Source organism: Erpetoichthys calabaricus, chromosome 7 (assembly GCF_900747795.2).
Source record: "Erpetoichthys calabaricus chromosome 7, fErpCal1.3, whole genome shotgun sequence".
Classification (NCBI taxonomy): Eukaryota; Metazoa; Chordata; class Cladistia; order Polypteriformes; family Polypteridae; genus Erpetoichthys; species Erpetoichthys calabaricus.
In genome coordinates this window covers 163,570,599-163,596,015 of record NC_041400.2, presented here as the reverse complement: position 1 = coordinate 163,596,015, position 25,417 = coordinate 163,570,599, and the positions used below count along the sequence as shown (strand labels likewise).

At 39.1% G+C, this 25,417-nt stretch overlaps 1 protein-coding gene across 2 annotated transcripts in view; it reads right to left on the bottom strand.

Annotated features, from left to right (window-relative positions):
* Positions 1-14,384, bottom strand: part of mccc2 (methylcrotonyl-CoA carboxylase subunit 2) — a 73,446-nt gene extending 59,062 nt beyond the window's left edge. For both annotated transcript variants that reach the window (XM_028805654.2, XM_028805653.2), the window contains exons 1-4: positions 14,081-14,384; positions 7,625-7,691; positions 7,386-7,470; positions 2,865-2,966 (exon numbers count right to left, since the gene is read on the bottom strand). In XM_028805654.2, coding sequence (XP_028661487.1) covers positions 2,865-2,966; positions 7,386-7,470; positions 7,625-7,691; positions 14,081-14,218 — 392 coding nt within the window. In that variant the 5' untranslated portion in view covers positions 14,219-14,384. The remainder of the gene's footprint in view (positions 1-2,864; positions 2,967-7,385; positions 7,471-7,624; positions 7,692-14,080) is intronic.
* Positions 14,385-25,417: the final 11,033 nt, after the last annotated feature.

Here is a 25,417-nt window from a genome sequence, read left to right as displayed (position 1 = left end):
CTTGTTTCATGTCTCATTTCTGTTTGGCTGCCATTTCATGAAGAAACGAATCAATTCAGGAGACTGAATCCTTAAAAACAGGGCTATTAAAATGAAGGGAAAAGGTGTTAATTAGCAGTGAAAACTGGTCACCGATTAGAAAAAGGGTCAGAATGAAAACCTGCAGCCACTGCGACCCTCCAGGCCTGGAGTTTGACACCCCTGCCTTAACTAGAGACATTTTAAGTAACTAACAAGTCTGTGTGCCACCTGAAACTACACATCACTAATTATCAGGTTGTATGGTTGCCAATATTCAAATGTACTTTGCATATTGTTATTATTTATGAATATTATCAATAATACATTATTTAAATTGTAACTTAACTCCAGCTTGTCTTTTACTACACCTAATTGCCTGAGGTTGCCTATTCATGTAGAAGGGGAGGTGGGGAGAAGTTAAAGTCATATGAAAAAGTTTGGGAAACGCCCCCTCCAGCCTGCATAATAATTTGCTGTACTTTCAACAATAAAAGATAGACATACCACTGTTATCATTTCCTAGGAACATCTGAGTACTGGGGTGTTTTCTAAACAAAGACTTTTAATGAAACAGTATTTTGTTGTATGAAATTAAATCAAATGTGAAAAACTGGCTGTGCAAAAATTTGGGTACCCTTGTAATTTTTCTGATTTGAATGCATGTAACGATATTGTAATACTGATTACTTGCAACACCAAATTGATTGGATTAGCTCGTTACGTCTTGAACTTCATAGACAGGTGTGTCCAATCATGAGAAAAGGTATTTAAGGTGGTTAACTGCAAGTTGTACTTCCCTTTGACTCTCCTCTGAAGACTGACAGCATGGGATCCTCTAAGCAACTCTCAAAAGATCTGAAAACAAAGGATTGTTCAGTATCATGGTTTAATGGAAGGCTACAAAATGCTATCTCAGAGGTTTAAACTGTCAGTTTCAACTGTAAGGGATGTAATCAGGAAATGGAAGGCCACAGGCATAGTTGCTGTTAAACCCAGGTCTGGCAGGTCAAGAAAAACACAGGAGCGGCATTTGCGCAGGATTGTGAGAATGGTTACAGACAACCCACAGATCACATCCAAAGACCTGCAAGAACATCTTGCTGCAGATGGTGTATCTGTACATCGTTCTACAATTCAGCGCAATTTGCACAAAGAACATCTGTATGGCAGGGTGATGAGAAAGAAGCCCTTTCTGCACTCACATCACAAACAGAGTTTCTTGTTGTATGCAAATACTCACTTAGAAAAGCCAGATTCATTTTGGAACAAAGTGCTTTGGACTGATGAGACAAAAATTGAGTTATCTGGTCAAAACAAAAAGCGCTTTGCAAGGCAGAAGAACAACACCGCATTCCAAGAAAAACACCTGCTACCTACTGTCAAATTTGGTGGAGGTTCCATTATGCTGTGGGGCTGTATGGCTAGTTCAGGGACTGGGGCCCTTGTTAAAGTCGAGGGTCGGATGAATTCAACCCAATAACAAATTCTTCAGGATAATGTTCAAGCATCAGTCACAAAGTTGAAGTTATGCAGGGGTTGGATATTCCAACAAGACAATGACCCAAAACACAGTTCGAAATCTACAAAGGCATTCATGCAGAGGGAGAAGTACAATGTTCTGTAATAGCTGTCACAGTCCCCTGACTTGAATATCATCGAAAATCTATGGGATGATTTGAAGCAGGCTGTCCATACTCGGCAGCCATCAAATTTAACTGAACTGGAGAGATTTTGTATGGAAGAATGGTCAAAAAACCTCCACCCACAATCCAGACACTCATCAAAGGCTATAGGAGGCGTCTAGAGGTTGTTATATTTGCAAAAGGAGGTTCAACTAAGTATTGATGTAATATCTCTGTTAGGGTGCCCAAATTTATGCACCTGTCTAATTTTGTTATGATGCATATTGCATATTTTCTGTTAACCAAATAAACTTAATGTCACTGCTGAAATACTACTGTTTCCATAAGGCATGTCATATATTAAAAGGAAGTTGCTACTTTGAAAGTTCAGCCAATGATAAACAAAAATCCAAAGAATTAAGAGGGGTTCCCAAACTTTTTCATATAACTGTTGTAAGAGTTGCCCGGACACCATCAGACAAACTGTCGTTTATTTTCTTCTCCAACACACAACTGTCCCGCACAACACGCTGTGCTCCTTGCATCAACCACCGTTATTCCGGGCCTTTCTCTCACTGTCCGTGGGCCGCCTTTCCTCTCTCCACAGGAGCTTCGTCCTGCTCCTGCTCCCGACTCCAGCTCAGTGATTGGAGGGAGGCGGCCCCTTTTATTCTCACCCGGATGAGCTCCAGGTGCTCTGCCTGACGTCACTTCCTGGTGTGGCGGAAGCGTCAGGAGAGCACCCAGAAGCACTCCAGTTGTCCCTGGAAGGATCAACGTCTATGGGTGTGGCGGAAGTAAATGTCTCCCGGGCTCCATGTGGCTCAGGGCGCTCCCCAACGGGCTTGAGCCTCCCTGCTCCCCTTCCGTAGCCCTCTTCTGGTCCAGGGCGGTTGCCCCCTCGTGGCCCGGAGAACAAACACGCCACCTCCCGGTCCTTCCAGGTGTCCCGGCCGGGTCTGACCCCCAGCCTCCTGCAACACTGTATATGGTACAATACCCTATAAACTGTGGTATGTCTGGGAGATTTGAGGAATTCTGACAAAGGCAACATAATAATAATACAAAAGGTGAAAAGTAGAGTAATATATTACTCTACCAAGACATAACACACCTTTATTCACAACATTAGAATTAGAACTAGATCAAATAAGGTCAATTGCTGTGTCAATGTCTTGTTCATTTAAACTTCTGCAATAATATATTACCATGAATTCTTACCCTGATACTCGCCCAATGCCTGTGATGATCCCTCCTGCTGGCACTTCCTCATTGCCATATAATTCATAGGCTGCAAACTGGGAAAACTCCAAAAATGGGGAGCTGTAAGAGTTTTACAAAATATAACTATAAATATAATTCTTAACAAAATTTGTTTATAAAGTAATTTTCTGCAAATCTCAGCCTCTGATCACATCTTGTACAGAGAACTAAAATTATATAAGAATTTATTATTAAAATTAAGAATTGTATTAGATATTACACTTTAAAATGTACATTTTTATTTCTACTTTCCCTTTTAACGTTAAAGGGGAGATAAAAGGTAGGCAAAGATATTCAAAATAGACTACTATTTTCTTCTTCTTCTGATAGTATTACATATTTTAGAGTTCCATGATTTATTTATTTACTAAGCACTTAAACACTATATATCATCTGCCCATAAACCATCCTAACCCAAGTGATTGCAGGTGACAGGCACTCAAGGCCTGTAGACTGTAGGGCAAAACTGTCATCCCCAATGCAAACATATACAAACAATAAGACAATAAGTAAAGTTCATCTATTTTTTTTTTTAATTATAAATCCCAGACTTTGACAGGGCAAAGTTTAAAACTGAATTTTAGTGATGAATCTCAAAAAGTCAATAAAAACACACTTTGTTCAACAACTGCTTGATAATTAGTGCACATGACTGATGACACAATAAAGGATTATTCCAGAGGAGAAACAGCAGAGAACAACAGAATAATTTATCCAAGTGATAAAGTGAATTCAAGGATCAGTTTTTAAAGTGTTTACTCAAGTCTGTTGAATTTAATGAGACCATAATCGAAGAACTAATCAAAACATTCAATAGTACTTCTCTGGGCACTGTCAATTCTTCAAACATGACAAACATCCATCCATCCATCCATTTTCCAACCCGCTGAATCCGAACACAGGGTCACGGGGGTCTGCTGGAGCCAATCCCAGCCAACACAGGGCACAAGGCAGGGAACCAATCCTGGGCAGGGTGCCAACCCACCGCAGGACACACACAAACACACCCACACACCAAGCACACACTAGGGCCAATTTAGAATCGCCAATCCACCTAACCTGCATGTCTTTGGACTGTGGGAGGAAACCGGAGCGCCCGGAGGAAACCCACGCAGACACGGGGAGAACATGCAAACTCCACGCAGGGAGGACCCGGGAAGCGAACCCGGGTCCCCAGGTATCCCAACTGCGAGGCAGCAGCGCTACCCACTGCGCCACCGTGCCGCCCCCATGACAAACATGCAAAATGTAAATGTTTCTTCAGGGAAAATCAATTCCAATGAAACCGGACAGCTACTCCAACAAATCAGTTTTACACTTCCTAATTTACCTCTTTTACATAAATATAAAATAAATTCAATAAATGCTATCTTGTTTCTATTGTATAATGTGAGCTGCCGCACTTGAAGGGACTTGGTTCTTAAACATGGTACATTAGGTAGGGTAGCAGAGTTATGAGTATTGCTACATCACAGTAAATTTTTAAAGAAAGAAATTTAATAATGTAAGTCAATCCTAAACAAACAAAGTCAGAATCTAAACCCAATAAAAATATTGGTACAATACACAACGTGGGCTGTAGGTGGAACTTGACTGATTAATAAGAATACACTTAAAAATACTCTTTTTTAATAGCATGTTACTAGTTTGTGTGGTTCCCCACAGAACCTTTGCTTGACAAAGAACAATATCATTCTGTGAAAAGTTCTTTGCATATGAACTTGGTTCTTTAGGCTTTCCTAATATGTGGACTAAATAGAAACCTTTAACATATAGTGGGCTAACTAGCAGGATACTAACTGATTAAGAAAACCAGAATATAGCCTGTGTTATTCTATATAGAAAGAGTTCTTTCAAAATCATCAACCTATTGATATTTTATAGGTCTATCATCATCTGCATGTGGTTATTTATGGAGCCTGTTAAGAGTCTAAATAAATAAAGGATGTCTATGGAGTCTACATATGGATGGTTTTTTCGGGAACCAAAAAAGTTCCCCTATGGCATCACTCTAAAGAACCGAAACAACTTACTGAATAAAAAAAAAATAGTTTACAAATGATAATTCTTATACACCTAAGGCATCAAATTTACAAACAAGCACATAGAATGAAGCAGAACTATGGAAGCATGCGGAGTATAAAGTTTCATTATATTGATGAGGCATTTACACTGAAAAGCTGATTAAATGAACGTACCTTGTCTTATGATACATTCTTCAAGAATGGAGACAACTGCTCAATAACCTAGTCTGGACCAGACACTAGAGCTCTGACTGCAGCATATTAACAGTGTATTAACATCTAAATTTTTCTTGAGCTTGTTATATATGAATACAGTAATCCCTCGCTATATCACGCTTCGCCTTTCGCGGCTTCACTCCATCGCGGATTTTATATGTAAGCATATTTAAATATATATCGCGGATTTTTCGCTGCTTCGCAGGTTTCTGCGGACAATGGGTCTTTTAATTTCTGGTACATGCTTCCTCAGTTGGTTTGCCCAGTTGATTTCATACAAGGGACGCTATTGGCAGATGGCTGAGAAGCTACCCAGCTTACTTTTCTCTTTCTCTTGCGCTGAGTTTCTCTGATCCTGACGTAGGGGGATTGAGCAGGGGGGCTGTTCGCACACCTAGACAATACGGACGCTCGTCTAAAAATGCTGAAAGATTATCTTCACGTTGCTATCTTTTGTGCAGCTGCATGTCAGCTCGAAGGGCACGTATTGATTTTTGCTTGAAAAACAAACTCTCTCTCTCTCTCTCTCTCTCTTTGTCTGCTCCTGACGGAGGGGGTGTGAGCTGCCGCCTTCAACAGCTTTGTGCCGGCGGTGCTTCGCATACTTAAAAGGCAAACAGCCGTATTGATTTGTTTGCTTTTGTCTCTCTCTATCTCTGTGACATGATCTGCTCCCGACACCACTCCTTTGAAGAGGAAGATATGTTTGCATTCTTTTAATTGTGAGATGGAACTGTGATCTCTGTCTTGTCATGGAGCACAGTTTAAACTTTTGAAAAAGAGACAAAATGTTTGTTTGTAGTGTTTGAATAACGTTCCTGTCTCTCTACAACCTCCTGTGTTTCTGCGCAAATCTGTGACCCAAGCATGACAATATAAAAATAACCATATAAACATATGGTTTCTACTTCGCGGATTTTCTTATTTCGCGGGTGGCTCTGGAACGCAACCCCCACGATGGAGGAGGGATTACTGTATTGTAAAATGTAATGTAATGCATTTAGGGCGGCCTGGGTTCGCTTCCCGGGTCCTCCCTGCGTGGAGTTTGCATGTTCTCCCCGTGTCTGCGTGGGTTTCCTCCGGGCGCTCCGGTTTCCTCCCACCGTCCAAAGACATGCAAGTTAGGTGGATTGGCGATTCTAAATTGGCCCTAGTGTGTGCTTGGTGTGTTTGTGTGTGACCTGCGGTGGGTTAGCACCCTGCCCGGGATTGGTTCCTGCTTTGTGCCCTGTGTTGGCTGGGATTGGCTCCAGCAGACCCCCGTGACCCTGTGTTCGGATTCAGCGGGTTGGAAAATGGATGGATGGATGGTAATGCATTTACATATCTATATAACAAAACTGTCCGGTAGTATTTACATTTACTTCTTAATCTTGCACTACTGCTATTTAAGATTTTATTCTGTGCTTTAATATTTACATATACATGCAACTTTTGTTTTCTAAGTACAACTAATCCCCAATCTAACATTCCCATGTTTAAAATTTTTCCACATTTTACAGAGGTGAGAGATGGCGATTGCTCTGAGAGAAAAAAAAAAAAAAAAAAAAAAAGAAGGCTTGTGTTATATTTACTTTATTTCACAATTATTTGAATATGATCTACTCGAATACAAAAATTGTGACACAAATATTTTAATATGTGCACTGTGCTTTATTTAAGCATAAAATAGAAAAACATTAAACAACATTAATTTTTCAACTAATCCACTGTTTCACATTAACACATGTTTAAGTGGTTTCCTGAAAAATGAAGCTTCTGCTGAATTGGGTGTAAACAGAATACAGCATATAAAGCTGGTAAGACAAAGTACATATTGCACTGTAGTGCTGTTAGTTGAATTGCAGTTATTCATTTCAATTATCAAAGGAAATAATTGTCAATTATTAACTTTGCCATAATCATGTCCACCTATGTAGATATAATTTTACTCATATTTTAATATATTCAAAAGATTTCTATTTACTTCAGAATTAATATTTAAAACTGTCTTCTCTGTGTTTAGATAAACCCAAACTAACAGAAAAATATCATTCATCTTACTTGCAAAGACTTTTGATTTTTCTTCAATTAACTGCATGTATGAATCCATTCATTCAATTAATAATCTTCAAAATAGCGGAGTAGGGTCTTTGAATCTAAGCGGTTCAAATAATACAATGACAACTAGCAAACTAGAATCGCTTATTTTGTATTTGTATTTTTAATAACTGACAATAAAAAAAGGAAATAATCTCACCCTGGATCAAGTAGCCTGTCAATACGTTCTCTTGGGAGCAGCTTTCCTCTTGATGTGTGCAAAGCCCTGGCCTTTTCTCCACCACCTTTAAAAAGAAGAATACAACATCAAGCAGAAAGGCTAAGAGCAAGTCAGCTTTACCAAGGAGATTTCAAAACTACAGTGCTAGTTGTTGAATTGTTCTGCAGAACATGCACAAAAAACAAAACAAACAAAAAAAAAAAAAAAAACAACCTTACCTAGTCTGATTTTTTCAGCACGTTCTTTAAGCTGGGTAACTAAAGCATTCATTCGTTCATAATTTTCCTAAGGAAGAAAAGAAATAAATTTTTAAGCAGTTTTTCAAGATTTCTAAAAAAATAAATAAACAAAAAAATAAATATATAGCTGGCCTTTCAAAGGCACACTAACAGTGCAGTTATAGCAAGTAATACTTGGATGTGAGATTAGGGCAGTGTTACACTACACACAATACCTCAATTGACAAAAGTTTGCAAATAAGGCTGTTCAATGGAAAACTGGTATTGAATTAACAATATGAAATATAAAGGGAAAAAAACGAATTTTAAAAATATATACAATAAAATGTATGCATGTTTATAATATAATGGAACAAAGGAAACTCAATATGGCCTTGAATACCAAAATCAGAGACTGGAAATACGCTAATAAAATGTTGCTTGTATCTTTCACAATCTTTGAAAGTATACAAACCATCACACCAGCTCTAAAACTAAAACTCCTTGGAGTAAATGTCTGTATTTCTGATTACGTGAGTTATGTCAGGTACTGTGACATTTTGGGTACTGCAAAGAAATGATTTAAACCTCTTATTTCAAATGCGAATTTAATGTTGGATGGGTTTTGTCAGACTGTGTGGAAAAAGAGAGGAGGGGGACTGGAGAGTTACAGCATTCTGACTGACTAAGCAACAGAAATGATTCAGTCTGGACTAATACCTTAATGATGAATCATTTTAAATGCTGGCAAGTTCAAATGAGGAAAGAAACATCTATCAATATGTTTCAGTCATGCACAATACAAGCAGGACTCGCTCTATTTAAAGGTTAATGCCTTTTAATGTAAGCCTGTGGTACATCTGGGTAGGTCTGTCTTACTCCCACCTACAACCCTGATATTGACAGTAGGAGTTCTGTATTATCTAAGCCAGAGGTTATCATGTGAGGTTGAGGGGGCTTGTTATATTGTTTTTTATAATAGCTATATATCTGTATAAAATATGTATATTTTCTGAACTTCTGTAAAAATTTTATTTCCTCTTAGGGACAAATAAAGTACAATGGATACAGATGTGAGCAACACAAGGAACAATCCTTTCTCCTTTTCTATTCACTCTATACACCTCAGACTATAAATAACACCAGGTCATGTCACTCCATAAATGCTCAGATGGTTCTGCACTTATGGGGTGTATTGATAAAGACTGTATAGGAGTCGGGTAGAAAAGTCTGTTTCTTGGTGCAAAGAGAATTTCATGCATCTTAACATCGGCAAAACCAAGAAACTGACTATTGACTTTCACTGCACCAAAGACCCTCTATGTCCAGCCACTATTCAAGGAATTGATGTATAGGTGGTCCACACCTACATGTACTTCAGGGTCCACATTAACGACAGGTTGGACTGGTCTGGGAACACAGAGGAACTATATAAGAAAGGGCAGAGCAGGCTCTTCTTCCTTAGGAGACTGTGTTCCTTTAATTTGGGAAGCAACATTCTTCACATCTTCTATAACTCTGTGATGGCCGGTGTGATGTTCTATGCTGTGGCATGCTGTACTGTAATATCACTTCAAGAGAGTCACACCAAATCAACAAGCTAATTAAAAGTACAGTCTCAGTTATAGGACACACTCTGACCCCCTAGGAGATCGTAACGAAGGAGAGAAATAAAATGCTGCACATCCTCTCTCTGACACACTAACACTGAGGACTTTCACCCAACAAGAAACACTGTGGGGGCTCCTCCATGCAAACAGCAATATGTCTGCATAATGCCTCACTTGGAACTGTGACAGCAATGTCAGAACTTTTTTTCTTTTGAATTTTCTTGCTTTATAGTCATTCTGATGTGACGTGTATATATATTTTTTATTTACTTAGCTATCTATTTATTTATTTATTTAAAGAGCTTCTGTAAGAAGTCAAATTTCCCACTGGGGACAAATAAAGTTCCATCTCTCTATCTATAATCTAATATTGCATGAATTTGTGAGACACAAAAACAAATTAAACCAGTTTTGTAAATATTCCTAACCCAGAATGTTCCAAATGTTTATCCAGTTGCCTAAAATTCTGATGATTGCTACTGTAGCTCTTTCATTAGTCCAAAGTAACCATCCATCTTAGTTCCCCTGCAGCTGAGCTGTTAATGCATGGCATGTCACTTTAGATGCCAGTATTTTCAATATCTAAGCCTTCTAGGCGCTGGGTTCTTAAGGGTATTGATTTAATGGTTTTTAACCTTCTTTCGGAAAAGGTAAACTGATTTATTTGTTTGCATGGTGTCTAGTGTAAAATGACTTTTAAGCTCAACTGACGAACACAAAAACCTCTTATACACTCAGTTCTCTGAAGTGTTGGCTTATTATGCTGCACAAATTCATTTTTTCAAGAAACAAAGTAAACTCCTCTGTACAAAATTCTACAAGATAACACTATAACAGAAGACAAAACAAGCATTGATTAATGAGGCTCCTGATATAACAAACATGGGTCAACTTGGAGTAATGAATGGTGAAATGAATTTCACAAGTAAATTACATTCTTCCAGAAAGATCTCTAAATTGTCTAAAATTCTCAAACAGTTCTCAATAATAATGTTGGAATTGGTGTCAAAAAGGTCTGGCAATAAATTATAGTACAAACATTTTATTGTGCATGTTTCTTGGTTTTATTCTTATTTATCAATTAGAACTTAATGTGTAAGTTATAATAATACAACCTCTGAATTTTCTGAAGCAAAGTTTGGGGTACCCCAGCATAATTTCTTTGTCATTGGCTCTATGCTTTTTTACTTTCTTGTATATGAAGTATAGGGAAAGTATTGTAATTGTCCAAAAATTATATGTTGAGATTTTGATGAATCTCAACATTTTAGACCTCCCTGACTTTCTCGTACAGTAATCCATCCTCCATCGCGGGGGTTGCGTTCCAGAGCCACCCGCGAAATAGGAAAATCCGCGAAGTAGAAACCACATGTTTATATGGTTATTTTTAGAATGTCATGCTTGGGTCACAGATTTGCGCAGAAACACAGGAGGTTGTAGAGAGACAGGAACGTTATTCAAACACTGCAAACAAACATTTGTCTCTTTTTCAAAAGTTTAAACTGTGCTCCATGACAAGACAGAGATGACAGTTCTGTCTCACAATTAAAAGAATGCAAACATATCTTCCTTTTCAAAGGAGTGCAAAGCAAGCAGTCAAAAAAAAAATCAATAGGGCTTTTTGGCTTTTAAGTATGCGAAGCACCGCCGGTACAAAGCTGTTGAAGGCGGCAGCTCACACCCCCTCTGTCAGGAGCAGAGAGAGAGTTAGAGAGAGATAGAGAGAGAGATAAAAAATCAATACGTGCCCTTTGAGCTTTTAAGTATGCGAAGCTCCGTGCAGCACAGCATGTCGTTTCAGGAAGCAGCTGCACACAGCCCCCCTGCTCACACCCCCCTACGTCAGCGCAAGAGAGAGAGAGAGAAAGTAAGTTGGGTAGCTTCTCAGCCATCTGCCAATAGCGTCCCTTGTATGAAATCAACTGGGCAAACCAACTGAGGAAGCATGTACCAGAAATTAAAAGACCCATTGTCCGCAGAAACCCGCGAAGCAGCGAAAAATCCGCGATATATATTTAAATATGCTTACATATAAAATCCGCGATGGAGTGAAGCCGCGAAAGGCGAAGCGCGATATAGCGAGGGATCACTGTATACCAAGTTTAGGGAAAGTATTGGACTCCTCCAAAAATTCAATTTCAAGATTTTGATGAATCTCGACATTTTAGACCTCCCTGAGTCTGAAAATATCATTTTTGGAATTATGCCTGTGTCTTTGTGTGTATGTAAACACGATAACTTGAGTATGATTTCAGTTAGGTCAACATTTGCATAAAAGTATTAGGTACAAAACGTAGACTTCTATCAACTTTTTAGCTATTTCCGCTAACTGGGAGTGGTCTGATTTATTCAACTTTACTTTTATTGCAATTGTTCAATAAACTATTAACTTGATTTGATTTGTTGATGATGGCTCTTTAATGTACATAATATAAAAATATAATCATTGTCTTGCGGTTAACTCCTCAAATATCCATCCCTATATCTGAGTACACAAGACGTAGACTACCTATAAGCTCCTCTTGGTGACATCATTTGTAAATATGGTGTTCATTTTCATTTATATGCTGATGATGCACAGCTATATATTTCCCAACTCCAGGATTTAGTGGTATGTCTGTCTGAAAAAAATGGATGGGTTTAAACTTTCTGTTGCAAAATACTAATAAAACAGCATTCATAGATGTTAAACCTGCCAAATATGGAGACTTGTGTGAGAATTTGAGGGTTAATATTGATGGCAGTAGCATTTCTGACATTTCAAAGTCTTGGGAGTGATTTTTGATACTCGTATCACATTCAAGTTTCATATCAGGGTTATTACCAGGGCAACATGTTTTCATATCAGTAATATTGCAAAAATCCAATCTAGTTTATCTTTGCCTGATGCTGAAGCATTACTAAATGTTTCTTCTAGACTTGACTATTGTAATGGCCTTTTTTCTGGTCTTCCTATTTGTCTTACTAGAAGTCTGCAGCTTGTTCAGAATGTTGCCACTAGAATCCTGACAAAAACAAAAAAAAACAAAAAGTGATCATGTACAGGGGTGTCGAACTCCAGGCCTGGAGGGCCGCAGTGGCTGCAGGTTTTCATTCTAACCCTTTTCCTTATCACCGACCAGTTTTCATTGCTAATTAACTCCTTTTCCCTTCATTTTAATAGCTCTGTTTTAAGGATTCAGTCCTCTGAATTTATTCTTTTCTTCATTAATTGAGAGCCAAACAGGAATGAGATGTGAAACAAGCCAACAGATGACCAGCTAAATTGGGATTTCAAACTCCAACCAACTTTCACTCCAACCAGTCTCTTAATGAAAAGCTGATTCTTGCTGTTAAACTCGTTATTTAATTCCACAGCTTGTTGCCGCTCTCATTCTGCCACAGCAGACATTTCTAAAACTGTTGATTTTCTGTTTTTTCTAAGAACATTTTCAAAATATTTTGGTGACCTGAGAGATCAACCTTACTGAGACCTTCACCTTTCTTTATTTTCAGATATTGTGTGATGGGCACAGGTGAGCTGGTTATATGGTGGCTTGTTTGTCTCATTATTGTTTGGCTACTAATTAAGGAAAGAAAGACAACTAAGGGGCCCGAGTCCATCCATCCATCCATTTTCCAACCCGCTGAATCCGAACACAGGGTCACGGTTTGTCTGCTGGAGCCAATCCCAGCCAACACAGGGCACAAGGCAGGAACCAATCCTGGGCAGGGTGCCAACCCACTGGGGCCTGAGTCAAGTTAATTAAAACTAAAGCAAAAGAAGTTAATTAGCAGTAAAAACGGCTCAGTAATGAAGAAGATGGTTAGAATGAAAACATGCAGCCACTGCGGCCCTCGAGGACCGGAGTTCGACACCTGTACAAGCTTGAGCCGATTTTAAATTTCTTCTTTCAACTTATAAAGCCTTGCACTACCTTACTTAGTTGACCTAATTAGACTCCAGTACTTTCTTTTTGCTCTCTTAATGTTGGTCTCCTGGTAATTCCTCCAATTGAGAGAAAAATCAGCTGGCCACAGGATTTGCCAACTGCACCACATCTTTGGAATGGCCTTCCGTTGTGTGTTAAAGAAGCACACTCAGTTGATATTTTTTAAATCAAGATTAAAATCATACTTTTACTCACTTCATTTCAACCTTTCTTAGAATTCAGTATGGTCTATTATCTTGAAACAGTCTCTAAAATGCTTAAAATTGTTAATTTTATTTGCTGACATCCCTTAACATGGTGTTATTTTTAATGTCAAATTATATTTGCTGACATCCCTTAACATGGTGTTATTTTTAATGTCAAATTATATATATACTGTATATTTACTCCTTTAACATTGATGTCGTTGTTTAATTTCTGTTTTTCACTTTCTTACTGTATTTTTTGTGCCATGTTTTTTTCTTATTATTATTTATACTGTGTATTGGGACCATACTGCGTGATAATTTTTGCACTTTAAATAAAGTCGATTGACTGATTACGACTCATGAAATGTATTATTGAAATCAGAAAGGTGGACTGTTTTCACCGTGCCCATTATTCTTATTATTATTTTGGCCTATATCCCATAATTCTGAGCAACTTTCAACCCTAGCTGTGACATTCATTTCAAGTTTGCTGCTCTACACGCAATGACCTACACTGGAGGACTACTAAAATAAAGCAGCACCCCTTAAAACATGAACATTACACAAAGATTACACAATGACATAAAAAATCTAATTGAAGTGCCACTGACAAGTACCCTACAGCGATATTTCGCCGGGTCTCTCTCCTGCAAGACAGCCTACATCCCTTCATTCTCCTACGGATCTCAGTGAATACAGTGTTACGAGGCAGAAATCAAGGCCTACCTGGAAAAGCGCCGAGTTGTAGTCAAACTGGGAACCGATAGCTGCAACACTGTCACCGTGATACAGCCGAGGCAAAGCCGGTATTAGCGTTCGAGAGCCTCGCAAGAGGTACCACAACGGCCTTACTCTTTGCAGCATCGCGTTTTCTTTTAAAAAGATGTACAAGGACTTCGCTTTTTAATGTTTTTATTTAACGATATAATGCTGCATCTCTTTTGATCGGCAGTTAAGTGGTTAATCCTAACAGCCCGCTTGAGTCCGCCCCGCTTCTTGATAACCCAATCAGAAAACAGCTTTCGTAGCCGCCCACCTGGATGGCTTTAGAGTTGAAACAAAGTTCTGCATTCAGAGTCGCGCTCGAGTGAGTCTGTTGATAAGCACAGCTTTATCTTGGAAACACTGCTGGGCGTATTTGGGATACGTAAGACTACGAGCTCACGCCAAGTACATTTATTGAAACGTGAATCAGCCTAAAGTGCATCTGTATGTGTGATTTGCCAGAACGCATGATAAAGATCCCATGAAGAAAGCTGGGTCAGGCAGGGAAAAGAGCAGATAATTTTGAATTACAAAATAACCAATTCTCTCCCTAGAAATGTATATTTGCACTTTTTTTTAGTACTTTATTAGTTTTAATAGTAAGTATTTTATTATTATTGCTGTTATTTTACATTATTTTATTTTACACTTTAAACTACTTTGTAATTGTTTACTGCATTCACGGTTTCTAAATTGGACTCTATGTAAAAAAAGAAATCAAAAGAATTAACCGGCAAATTTGCAAATATTAAATTACCATAAGTTATTAGGATACACTTTCATTTTCAGCAGGGTCTGTTGGCGGATTTAAGCTAGTCAGCCTGATTCTAAGGAGCCGTTGTGGTTGAAGTCTTTCATTCCAATTAGCTTCCTGATTTCCTTATGTTAATAGAGCACCTTGTTTAACTGGATAGAAAGATGTGCGAGCCAGTCTACAGTTGGTGTGGTTACTGTACTAAGAATGGAAGAGTTGATTTTTCACTTCTTCGTGAAAATTGGAAATCTAAAACACCGTCGCATTTTTCAAAGTATACAGTGTGTGAGCATTTTTCAAAATAATAAATTCTTCAGAGGGATAACATAGGGAAACCATTTTTGGTTCCCTAAAACCATCCACATAAAGCTTCCAGGTGTATTTAAATCAGTACCAGACTCCATAAATAACAATGAATAAATAATAACAGGTTTTTAAAATATCACTGGATTCCTAATATTAAAGAACCCTTGCTGCACAATAACACTGGCTAAGTTGCAATTTATTTTTAATCTGTCAGTACTCTGCTAAGGTAGCCTATTCAACAGTATATATTCAGCTTTCTCCATATATATATATATATATATATATATGTATGTGTGTGTGTGTGTGTGTAAACATATGCAAACTTAAGTAGAAAATGTTCGTAATAAAATGTTACGACGTGTGTGTGTGTGTATATATACATATATATATATATATAGGTGAACCATTTCCCATGCTTCAGGTTCTCTTCAAATATTTCCTTGCATTAAGTTCCGTCCATTCTTTCAACAGGATTTCCAACAGGTATTTTTTTGATTTGATATATTTTAATAATCCTTTTCGTGTGACTTTTAGGGGCCAGATGAAAAGCATTTACTCAGCATTATATTTCCACCACTACACTTCACTGCAGGGATGGTGTTTTTTGAGGCATGGGCAGTGTTGGGTCTGCACTAAACAGAGTTTTGTATTTTGCCTAAAAACTTCTATCTTATCTGACCACAAAACCTTCTCCAAAATTCTAGCTGGGCTCCTTTCACACACTGTGGTAACCTCCAGATGTATATTGTGATATATTCCTGAGTAATGGCATCATTCTTACCCTCTTCCAAAATATGTCTCTGTTTTGGAGCACTTTTGCTATTGTGGGGTCATACACATGTACCCCAGTTTCAGCAGCTCACTTCTATAATTCCTTCAAAGTGATGTCCAACTTCTTTACTGCTTCCTTTAACCTGCCTATGTGTCACTTGGGCACTACATTTTGATGGACGGCCTTCTTTAGAGTGACTGGGTGGTAGAATATACCATTCACATCCTGATGAATGATCCAGTGGTGCTCACTGGGACATCCAAGCACTTTGATATTGTTTTGTGTTGTGTTCTCAACTTCTGCATTTGGATCACTTTGCTGGACTTGTGTATACAGGTGCTGGTCATAAAATTAGAATATCATGACAAAGTTGATTTATTTTAGTAATTCCATTCAAAAAGTGAAACTTGTATATTAGATTCATTCATTACACACAGCCTGATGTATTTCAAATGTTTATTTCTTTTAATATTGATGATTATAACTGACAACTAATAAGTCCCAAATTCAGTATCTCGGAAAATTAGAATATTGTGAAAAGGTTCAATATTGAAGACACCTGGTGCCACACTCTAATCAGCTAATTAACTCAAAACACCTGCAAAAGCCTTTAAATGGTCTCTCAGTCTAGTTCTGTAGGCTACACAATCATGGGGAAGACTGCTGACTTGACAGTTGTCCAAAAGACGACCATTGACACCTTGCACAAGGAGGGCAAGACACAAAAGGTCATTGCTAAAGAGGCTGGCTGTTCACAGAGCTCTGTGTCCAAGCACATTAATAGAGAGGTGAAGGGAAGGACAAGATGTGGTAGAAAAAAGTGTACAAGCAATAGGGATAACCGCACCCAGGAGAGGACTGTGAAACAAAACCCATTCAAAAATGTGGGGGAGATTCACAAAGAGTGGACTGCATCTGGAGTCAGTGCTTTAAGAACCACCACGCACAGACGTATGCAAGACATGGGTTTCAGCTGTCGCATTCCTTGTGTCAAGCCACTCTTGAACAAGAGACAGCGTCAGAAGCATCTCGCCTGGGCTAAAGACAAAAAGGACTGGACTGCTGCTGAGTGGTCCAAAGTTATGTTCTCTGATGAAAGTAAAGTTTGCATTTCCTTTGGAAATCAAGGTCCCAGAGTCTGGAGAAAGAGAGGAGAGGCACAGAATCCACGTTGCGTGAGGTCCAGTGTAAAGTTTCCACAGTTAGTGATGGTTTGGGGTGCCATGTCATCTGCTGGTGTTGGTCCATTGTGTTTTCTGAGGTCCAAGGTCAACACAGCCGTCTACCAGGAAGTTTTAGAGCACTTCATGCTTCCTGCTGCTGACGAACTTTATGGATATGCAGATTTCATTTTCCAACAGGACCTGGCACCTGCACACAGTGCCAAAGCTACCAGCACCTGGTTTAAGGACCATGGTATCCCTGTTCCTGATTGGCCAGCAAACTCGCCTGACCTTAACCCCATAGAAAATCTATGGGGTATTGTGAAGAGGAAGATGCAATACGCCAGACCCAACAATTCAGAAGAGCTGAAGGCCACTATCAGAGCAACATGGGCTCTCATAACACCTGAGCAGTGCCACAGACTGATCAACTCCATGCCACGCCGCATTGCTGCAGTAATCCAGGCCAAAGGAGCCCCAACTAAATATTGAGTGCTGTACATGCTCATACTTTTCATGTTCATACCTTTCAGTTGGCAAACATTTCTAAAAATCCTTTTTTTGCATTGGTCTCAATTGATATTCTAATTTTCCGAGATACTGAATTTGGGACTTTCATTAGTTGTCAGTTATAATCATCAACATTAAAAGAAATAAACATTTGAAATACATCAGTCTGTGTGTAATGAATGAATCTAATATACAAGTTTCATTTTTTGAATGGAATTACTGAAATAAATCAACTTTGTCATGATATTCTAATTTTATGACCAGCACCTGTACTTATGAAAGTTATGTTTCAAGATTAAGGAATGCCTACACACACATATATTATTATGTATTCTTCATACTGTATTTTCTGATTTTGTGAGCCACGTAGAAAATACTATTGTTGTTTTTTCAGCTGTTCTGTATAACTGTTATATACTGCATGCCAGGACTAGGGATAGGGTTAGGGTTTGTATTAGTAGTATTACTGTATTAGTTATTAGTTAGTGTCACTGTATTAGTTTCACCAGTCCTTACCACTTTGGCAGCTCAACCAGTGACAGCCTCATATGGTCAGACCATTCACTTCAATGATGGTAGGCCACTATCAACACCCTAAACATGAGTGCATTTTAGAGGACAATGGACAAGACTAAAGGATTTATTAGCTGTGAACAAAAGGACAGGTTGATTATTAATATATTCACGCCTTTAGACTATTTGTAGGCTGATGGTGAAAAAGTGCTGTCATTATTATTTATTTTTTGCAAAATTGTTTAGTCCCATTATAAAGCAGAGTGGTGGCTCTGAGGCTGAGGATCTGCACTGGCAATTGGAAGGCTGCCAGTTCAACACCCATAAATGCCAGTGCTCCATTGGGTGATTGAGCAATGCCCTTAACCTGCAATTGCTCCATCCTGGGTATGACGTTAACCTGTATCCAGTCCTGCAAGCAGGTCCCCCAACTTGCACGGAAAACAGGGAGTTGGTGTCAGGATTGGCACTCTAGCCACTTTAAATAAAAATGAAAAAAAAAATCACATTGTTCCATTCCATTCGAGTTAGTGTGGTGCTGTGGTGTCACCCATTGCATGACTGTGCTCAGGTCCTAATTTGGGATCCTGAGGTTTTTCCTCATGTGATTGGTGTGGCAACGCGCAGTATCAGTGCATGATCCCAATGTCCTCCTCTATTATAAAGTGCACAAATGTGTTGTTTTATTTCTCGAAATGGTCAAAAATGCTGGAATTGTACATAGTTCTGGTAGTTAGGCTTTTTACTAAGATTACATATTTATTTTTTTCTTATAATAAGACAGTGCTCATTTTAGCATTATATAAAAACATTATTTTTTTTCCACTGGAGATTATGAAATTTTATTTTGGAGAAGTCAAGATGAAACCCAATGTAATTGTAAAGAATCCAGCAGTAATCATTTGATTCACAATGTGCAAAATAGAGTAGATTTTCTGCCATTTACCCAACTATGGCATGGCTGCTTTTGCATATTTAACCTCAATAAATAAACAAAAATTATATACTGGAACAAATTGTCAACAAGAACAGCAGGGTTTAACTACTTTCCCATTTTATGGCATGAAAAGCACACAATCAGGCCAATCAATACATATGCAAAATTAATGTGCTTTTTTAATAAATAACAGTATCATATGCATTACAAATGATACATACACATTTGTGAGTCTGAAACATATATACAGGTCCATCAGTCAGTCATTTCCCAACCCGCTATATCCTAACTACAGGGTCACGGGGGTCTGCTGGAGCCAATCCCAGCCAGCACAGGGCGCAAGGCAGGAACAAATCCCAGGGCAGGGTGCCAGCCCATCACAAGGCACACACACCCACACACTAGGAACAATTTAGGATTGCCAATGCACCTAACCTGCATGTCTTTGGACTGTGGGAGGAAACCAGAGCACCCAGGGGAAACCCAGGCAGACACAGGGAGAACATGCAAACTCCATGCAGGCAGGACCCAGGAAGCGAACCCAGGTCTCTTTACTACAAGGGAACAGTGCTATCACTTCACCACTGTGCTGCCCATATATACAGGTTCAAAACTAAAAATTTACCTCCAAAATAGAAACACAATATATGCAAAATATACAGATACAAGTAAGCCCGCGATTCGCTAGCGAATCGGAAATCCAAGAATGGCATTCAGTTTCTGTTCCGTCCGATATCTGGATGGATGACATATCATGGAGGGTGGGTGCGTCTGGGGAAATGTCATTTAATTACATAAGCATATCTGTACTAAAGCGGTTTCATTTTGTGGAGACGTGATTCCGTTGCCTTTGCTGACACCGACTGCTGGCAGAGTGGAGCACAGCAAGTTTAGTTTACAGGTAGTGGTGTTTGTGTGCCAGCCACTGAGACTGGGAAACTGCTGGGTTAGAGTCTGTGACCGTTATGTGATCTATATTACTGGCACAGTGGATTAGAGCAAGTGTAGCTCACAGGTTGTGTTGTTTGGGCACCACCTATTGACTCTGGGAAGCCGCTGCGTTTGACTCTGGGGCGGGCGCCACGGCGCATTACGTTGTGTTATTTGGGCGCCACCTACTGACTCTGGGAATCTGACGCGTTTTGGGAAGCCGCTGCGTTTGACTGTACAGGTTGTGTTGTTCGGGCCCCACCTACTGACTCTGGGAAGCCGCTGCGTTTGACTCTGGAGCGGGCGCCAAGGCCGCAGTGCACATGCGCCTCGGTGCGTCCGCCGTGCATATATTAACTGTGGTTTAGTAAGATAGACTAGCCAACCCGTGGCGTAGTATACACCGCATAATTATTTATTGATGGGTGAACACTTCCTGAAAGACACAGTTGTCCAAATGGGGTGGGTTTGAGGATACGACTGTGAGTGAATGAAAAGATGGAACTCTGGAGAGAGCAACATACCTATGACTGAAAACTGGTTTTGGCAGACACAGGCATATCTTTTTGAAAGTTTGGCCCTGTGCCTTATTAATTGTCATTGCAAAGGCTAATCTAACAGGAAATTGTCTGCGTGTAAAAGTAAAAGGTAAATTTGAATCTGATGGGGTCAGGGAAATCCGGGGAATAAGGACAGTTTGTGAGGTAGCACCTGCGATAGTTTTACATTCCAGTACATTGTGGTGAATGTTGGTAACAGTTAGCCTAGTGCCATTACAGAGACTTCTTGCTGGCATGAGGTTTCTGAGAAGCATGACGACTGAACCAATTTTAATTTTGAGTTTATGCGGAGACATGCCAGTGGGAGTAAGACTGCTAAGAAATTCTTTGGGGAATGAAGGACTTTCTCGGAAGTTAATGGTGATAGTAGCTGGAAGTATTTGGGACATCGCCACAATTTCTGCCTCGCCCCCATAAACTCTGGAAGTATTCATGTAGTCAGCGTATTGTTGAGAAGACTGTATGACTATGCTTCTGTGACTAAGAACAACGGACAGCACATCGCCGAAGTTATCGCAATGTTGGCAAACAAAAGTTACAGCCATGTTGCGAAGTTCCGAGAGCAACAGTTTCGTCGATGACATTTTTCCAGAAATATCCGACTGATAGAAAGAAACAGTTACCTGATGCAGGAATTTGTATAACCTTGAAAGAAGAGTTGTTTCCATGAAATACATGTGAAGCAGTGGCCATGTTAGGAAAATGAACAGTCAACGTGGCTCAGAGGTAGGTGCATGTGGACTGTAGCACAGACCAAAGCGACTCAGGATATGTTTGGTGAGGAGTTGGGGGCGGGCACATGAGCAGGCAGTGTGCATGCCTCGAGAGCAACGGTAGACGCGGGAGGAGGGTTAGAGTTGGTGGGCGGGGCTCTGTCGTGTGTACCCCATGCGCACTGCCTGCTCATGCCTCGAGAGCGAGGGTGGACGCAGGAGGAGGGTTACAGTTGGCAGGTGGATATGTTTGGTGAGGAGTTGGGGACGGGCACATGAGCAGGCAGTGTGCATGCCTCGAGAGCGACGGTGGACACAGGAGGAGGGTTAGAGTTGGCGGACGGGGCTCTGTCGTGTGTGCGTGCGTACCCCATGGTCGGGCGACTTGGTCTTTTATACTGTATATATAGATGTTGCAATATTAACTGTGATGCAAAAAAGCCATTTATCAAATGTCCAATTGTCGTCACATACCCATCAATGTTTTAAGATCTTTCAAACATGTACAAATACAGTTTACTAATTGTTTATGATTAGCGGTTCAGCACAGACATAATTAAGAAATCTTGTCAAATAAATTTTGCTTACCTCATTGGCAGATGTTTTTGCTTAACTGAAGCAAAACAACTCCTGTTTGAAGTTTTTTCTTTCCCTCAAGTTTTTGCATATGCATTTTTGAAGTGTGCAACAATTTCCTATAACAATCTGGAATTAGTAGTATTAACACCTGAAAAATTTTCATACTTTGTGCCCAAAGCTATTTTTAAAACAGCAAAAAGTCATACATGCATACAAAGTAGAAGTAGTGTATATACTTTCACTAAATCTCAATAGGCTTGAAGCAGATTAATGTTATGAGGGCTATTTTATAATGACAATATATACATATACAGTCATATGAAAAAGTTTGGGAACTCTCAGCCTGCATCATAATTTACTCTACTTTCAACAAAAAAGATAACAGTGGTATGTGTTTGGATTCAGCGGGTTGGAAAATGGATGGATGGATGGGTATGTCTTTTATTTCCTAGAAACACCTGAGTACTGGGATTTTTAATGAAGCAGTATTTAGCTGTATGAAATTAAATCAAATGTGAAAAACTGGCTGTGTAAAAATTTGGGTCCCCTTGTAATTTTGCTGATTTGAATGCATGTCACTGCTCAATGCTGATTACTTGCAACACCAAATAGGTTGGATTAGCTCATTAAGCCTTGAACTTCATAGACAGTTCTGTCCAATCATGAGAAAAGGTATTTAAGGTGGTCAATTGCAAGTTGTGCTTCCCTTTGACTCTCCAATGAAGAGTGACAGCATGGGATTCTCAAAGCAACTCTCAAAAGATCTGAAAACAAAGATTGTTCAGTATCCTGGTTTAGGGGAAGGCTACAAAAAGCTATCTCAGAGGTTTAAACTGTCAGTTTCAACTGTAAGGAATGTAATCAGGAAATGGAAGGCCACAGGCACAGTTGCTGTTAAACCCAGCAGGTCTGGCAGGCCAAGAAAAATACAGGAGCGGCATATGAGCAGGATTGTGAGAATGGTTACAGACAACCCAGAGATCACATCCAAAGACCTGCAAGAACATCTTGCTGCATATGGTGTATCTGTACATCGTTCTACAACTCAGCGCAATTTGCACAAAGAACATCTGTATGGCAGGGTGATGAGAAAGAAGCCCTTTCTGCATTTACGTCACAAAGAGTCACTTGTTGTATGCAAATGCTCATTTAGACAAGCCAGATTCATTTTGGAACAAAGTGCTTTGAACTGATGAGACAAAAATTGAGTTATTTGGTCATAACAAAAAGCGCTTTGCATGGCAGAAGAAGAACACCGCATTCCAAGATAAACACCTGCTACCTACTGTCAAATTTGGTGCAGGTTCCATCATGCTGTGTGGCTATGTGGCTAGTTCAAGGACTGTGGCCCTTGTTAAAGTCGAAGGTCGGATGAATTCAACCCAGTATCAGCAAATTCTTCAGGATAATTTTCAAGCATCACTCACAAAGTTGAAGTTATGCAGGGGTTGGATATTCCAACAAGACAATGACTCAAAACACAGTTTGAAATCTACAAAGGCATTCTTGTAGAGGGAGAAGTACAATGTTCTGGAATGGCTGTCACAGTCCTCTGACTTGAATATCATTGAAAATCTATCAAAGTAAAAGTGGGAATACATGCTTTTGTTTGTTTTTCACCCCCAATCCCCCCATATTTCACAAATGTAGTTAAGGTGGGATTAATTCAAAATTCATACATGTGTCAATAGTACTGAATGTTTGTACGTTTGTAAAATTGCATAAAAATCTAGATTACCGTTTTGTTATTCAGTGGCTTTTACAGATGCAGGTGTCAAAGCAAGAGGTTTATCCTTCCAAAGACAGCAAAACAATGAACAAGGACAAACTGAAATTGGAAAACTCATTGCTTAAGCTATATGTTTACTGTTGAGACAGTCCTAAAAAAGTCAACTCCTCTTTAAAACTAGGTAAGTCTTGCAACAGTCTCATCAGGAGGAGGACAGATTCTGAACAAGGACATTTGTTTAAAAACAAAAAAGAATATGCAAAACAAAAAAGAAAATTACATAAGTATGAAAGCAATCATGGGCACATTTATCAAATGAAATAATAAGGTCAAATATTATGAAAATAAATATATGAAAGTAGTAAACAGTTTTCCCCAATAGCCAAACAATATTCAGAATATTCATGCCCATGTAAGTGAATCAGTATGTTCTGTAAAAGTAACAAAATATTTCTGTGACTTTAATTCACTGAAGTATTCAACACCATTACTGTACCATCATCAGTGCATGTTTACTAACTAACATACTTTTGCTGAGTATATTGGGAGAAGTATGTTAAGGATGGAGCTGCCAGGTAAGAGGAAAAGAGGAAGGCCTAAGAGGAGGTTTATGGATGTGGTGAGAGAGGACATGCAGGTGATGGGTGTGACAGAGCAAGATACAGAGGATAGAAAGATATGGAAGAAGATGATCTGCTGTGGAAACCCCTAATGGGAGCAGACAAAAGAGGAAGAAGATGACTGCGTTGGCACAGAGCAATGAAGAGAATAACAGAACAGCCTAAAAGAATATTTGTCATTGTTGGATGAACCAACTGTGGACATCGTAAAAATGGTACCAAATAGAAATATATTAAATACTGTATTTTAAATCTCCGTAATGAGTGTCACGAGTTTGCAGTGGTTAATGCAATTGCCTAGTGCAAATAGGGCTAGGATTCACATTGTAGCTATAAGTCACATAACTGTAATTTATGACTCATACCAGTTTTTTTTTTTTTTTACATTTTTCAAAATTATTTTGCAAGCACCCCAAATCTGATGTGAGGATAGGTATCTATCCATCTTAAATGTATCCCCATCTGCACAAAATAAATATAGATTCAGAAAGATCCAACCTAATATGCAACATGTAGGCTGCTGTGCAACTTAATATGGTTTTCAGTATAGGACATCTGTGAATTTGAAATGGTAACAATGGCCAAGAGCAAAATAGAAAATGAAACACTGACGCTGCAGCTTTGAGTGCAATCATTATTACCATGCCTGTACACAGAAAAACCTGCAAACACAAGATGAGCCAAGATCGGTTGGAGTAACATATAGATAGCTTTGATGTAAAACTGGTTTGACAATTTCAGAATGACAAGGAGGACATCAGATTGCTTATGTTAATGCTGATCAGCAAAATTGTCTTAGAAAAAAATGCATTAGATTTGCAAATTCTGTCAAAAAATGCATAGCAATTAGGATATTCTGGATGACGACAAGATGTGCTGCACACATTCCAGAGTTGTAATGTCAGAGTACCTGAGGCTACCACAAGGTAATGGCCTTTGGGACGTCCAGTTGGACAGTGAAATATCCACACAATACTGATTCATTCATACAAATACAGGTCATATTCAAGTCACATTTGATCTGAAAAGTTCCGACTCCCTGTGTTATTTTGCTGTTCACACTTCTTTGAACAGATTACATCTCTACAAGGAGGAAATAAAATAATAAAAAGATAAGTTGCTAAAAGAAAACTAAAATCAACCCGTGACAGATGAAACAAACCATATTAGTGTAGCACTTATATTTATATAAAAAGAATAAAAGCAAAAAAA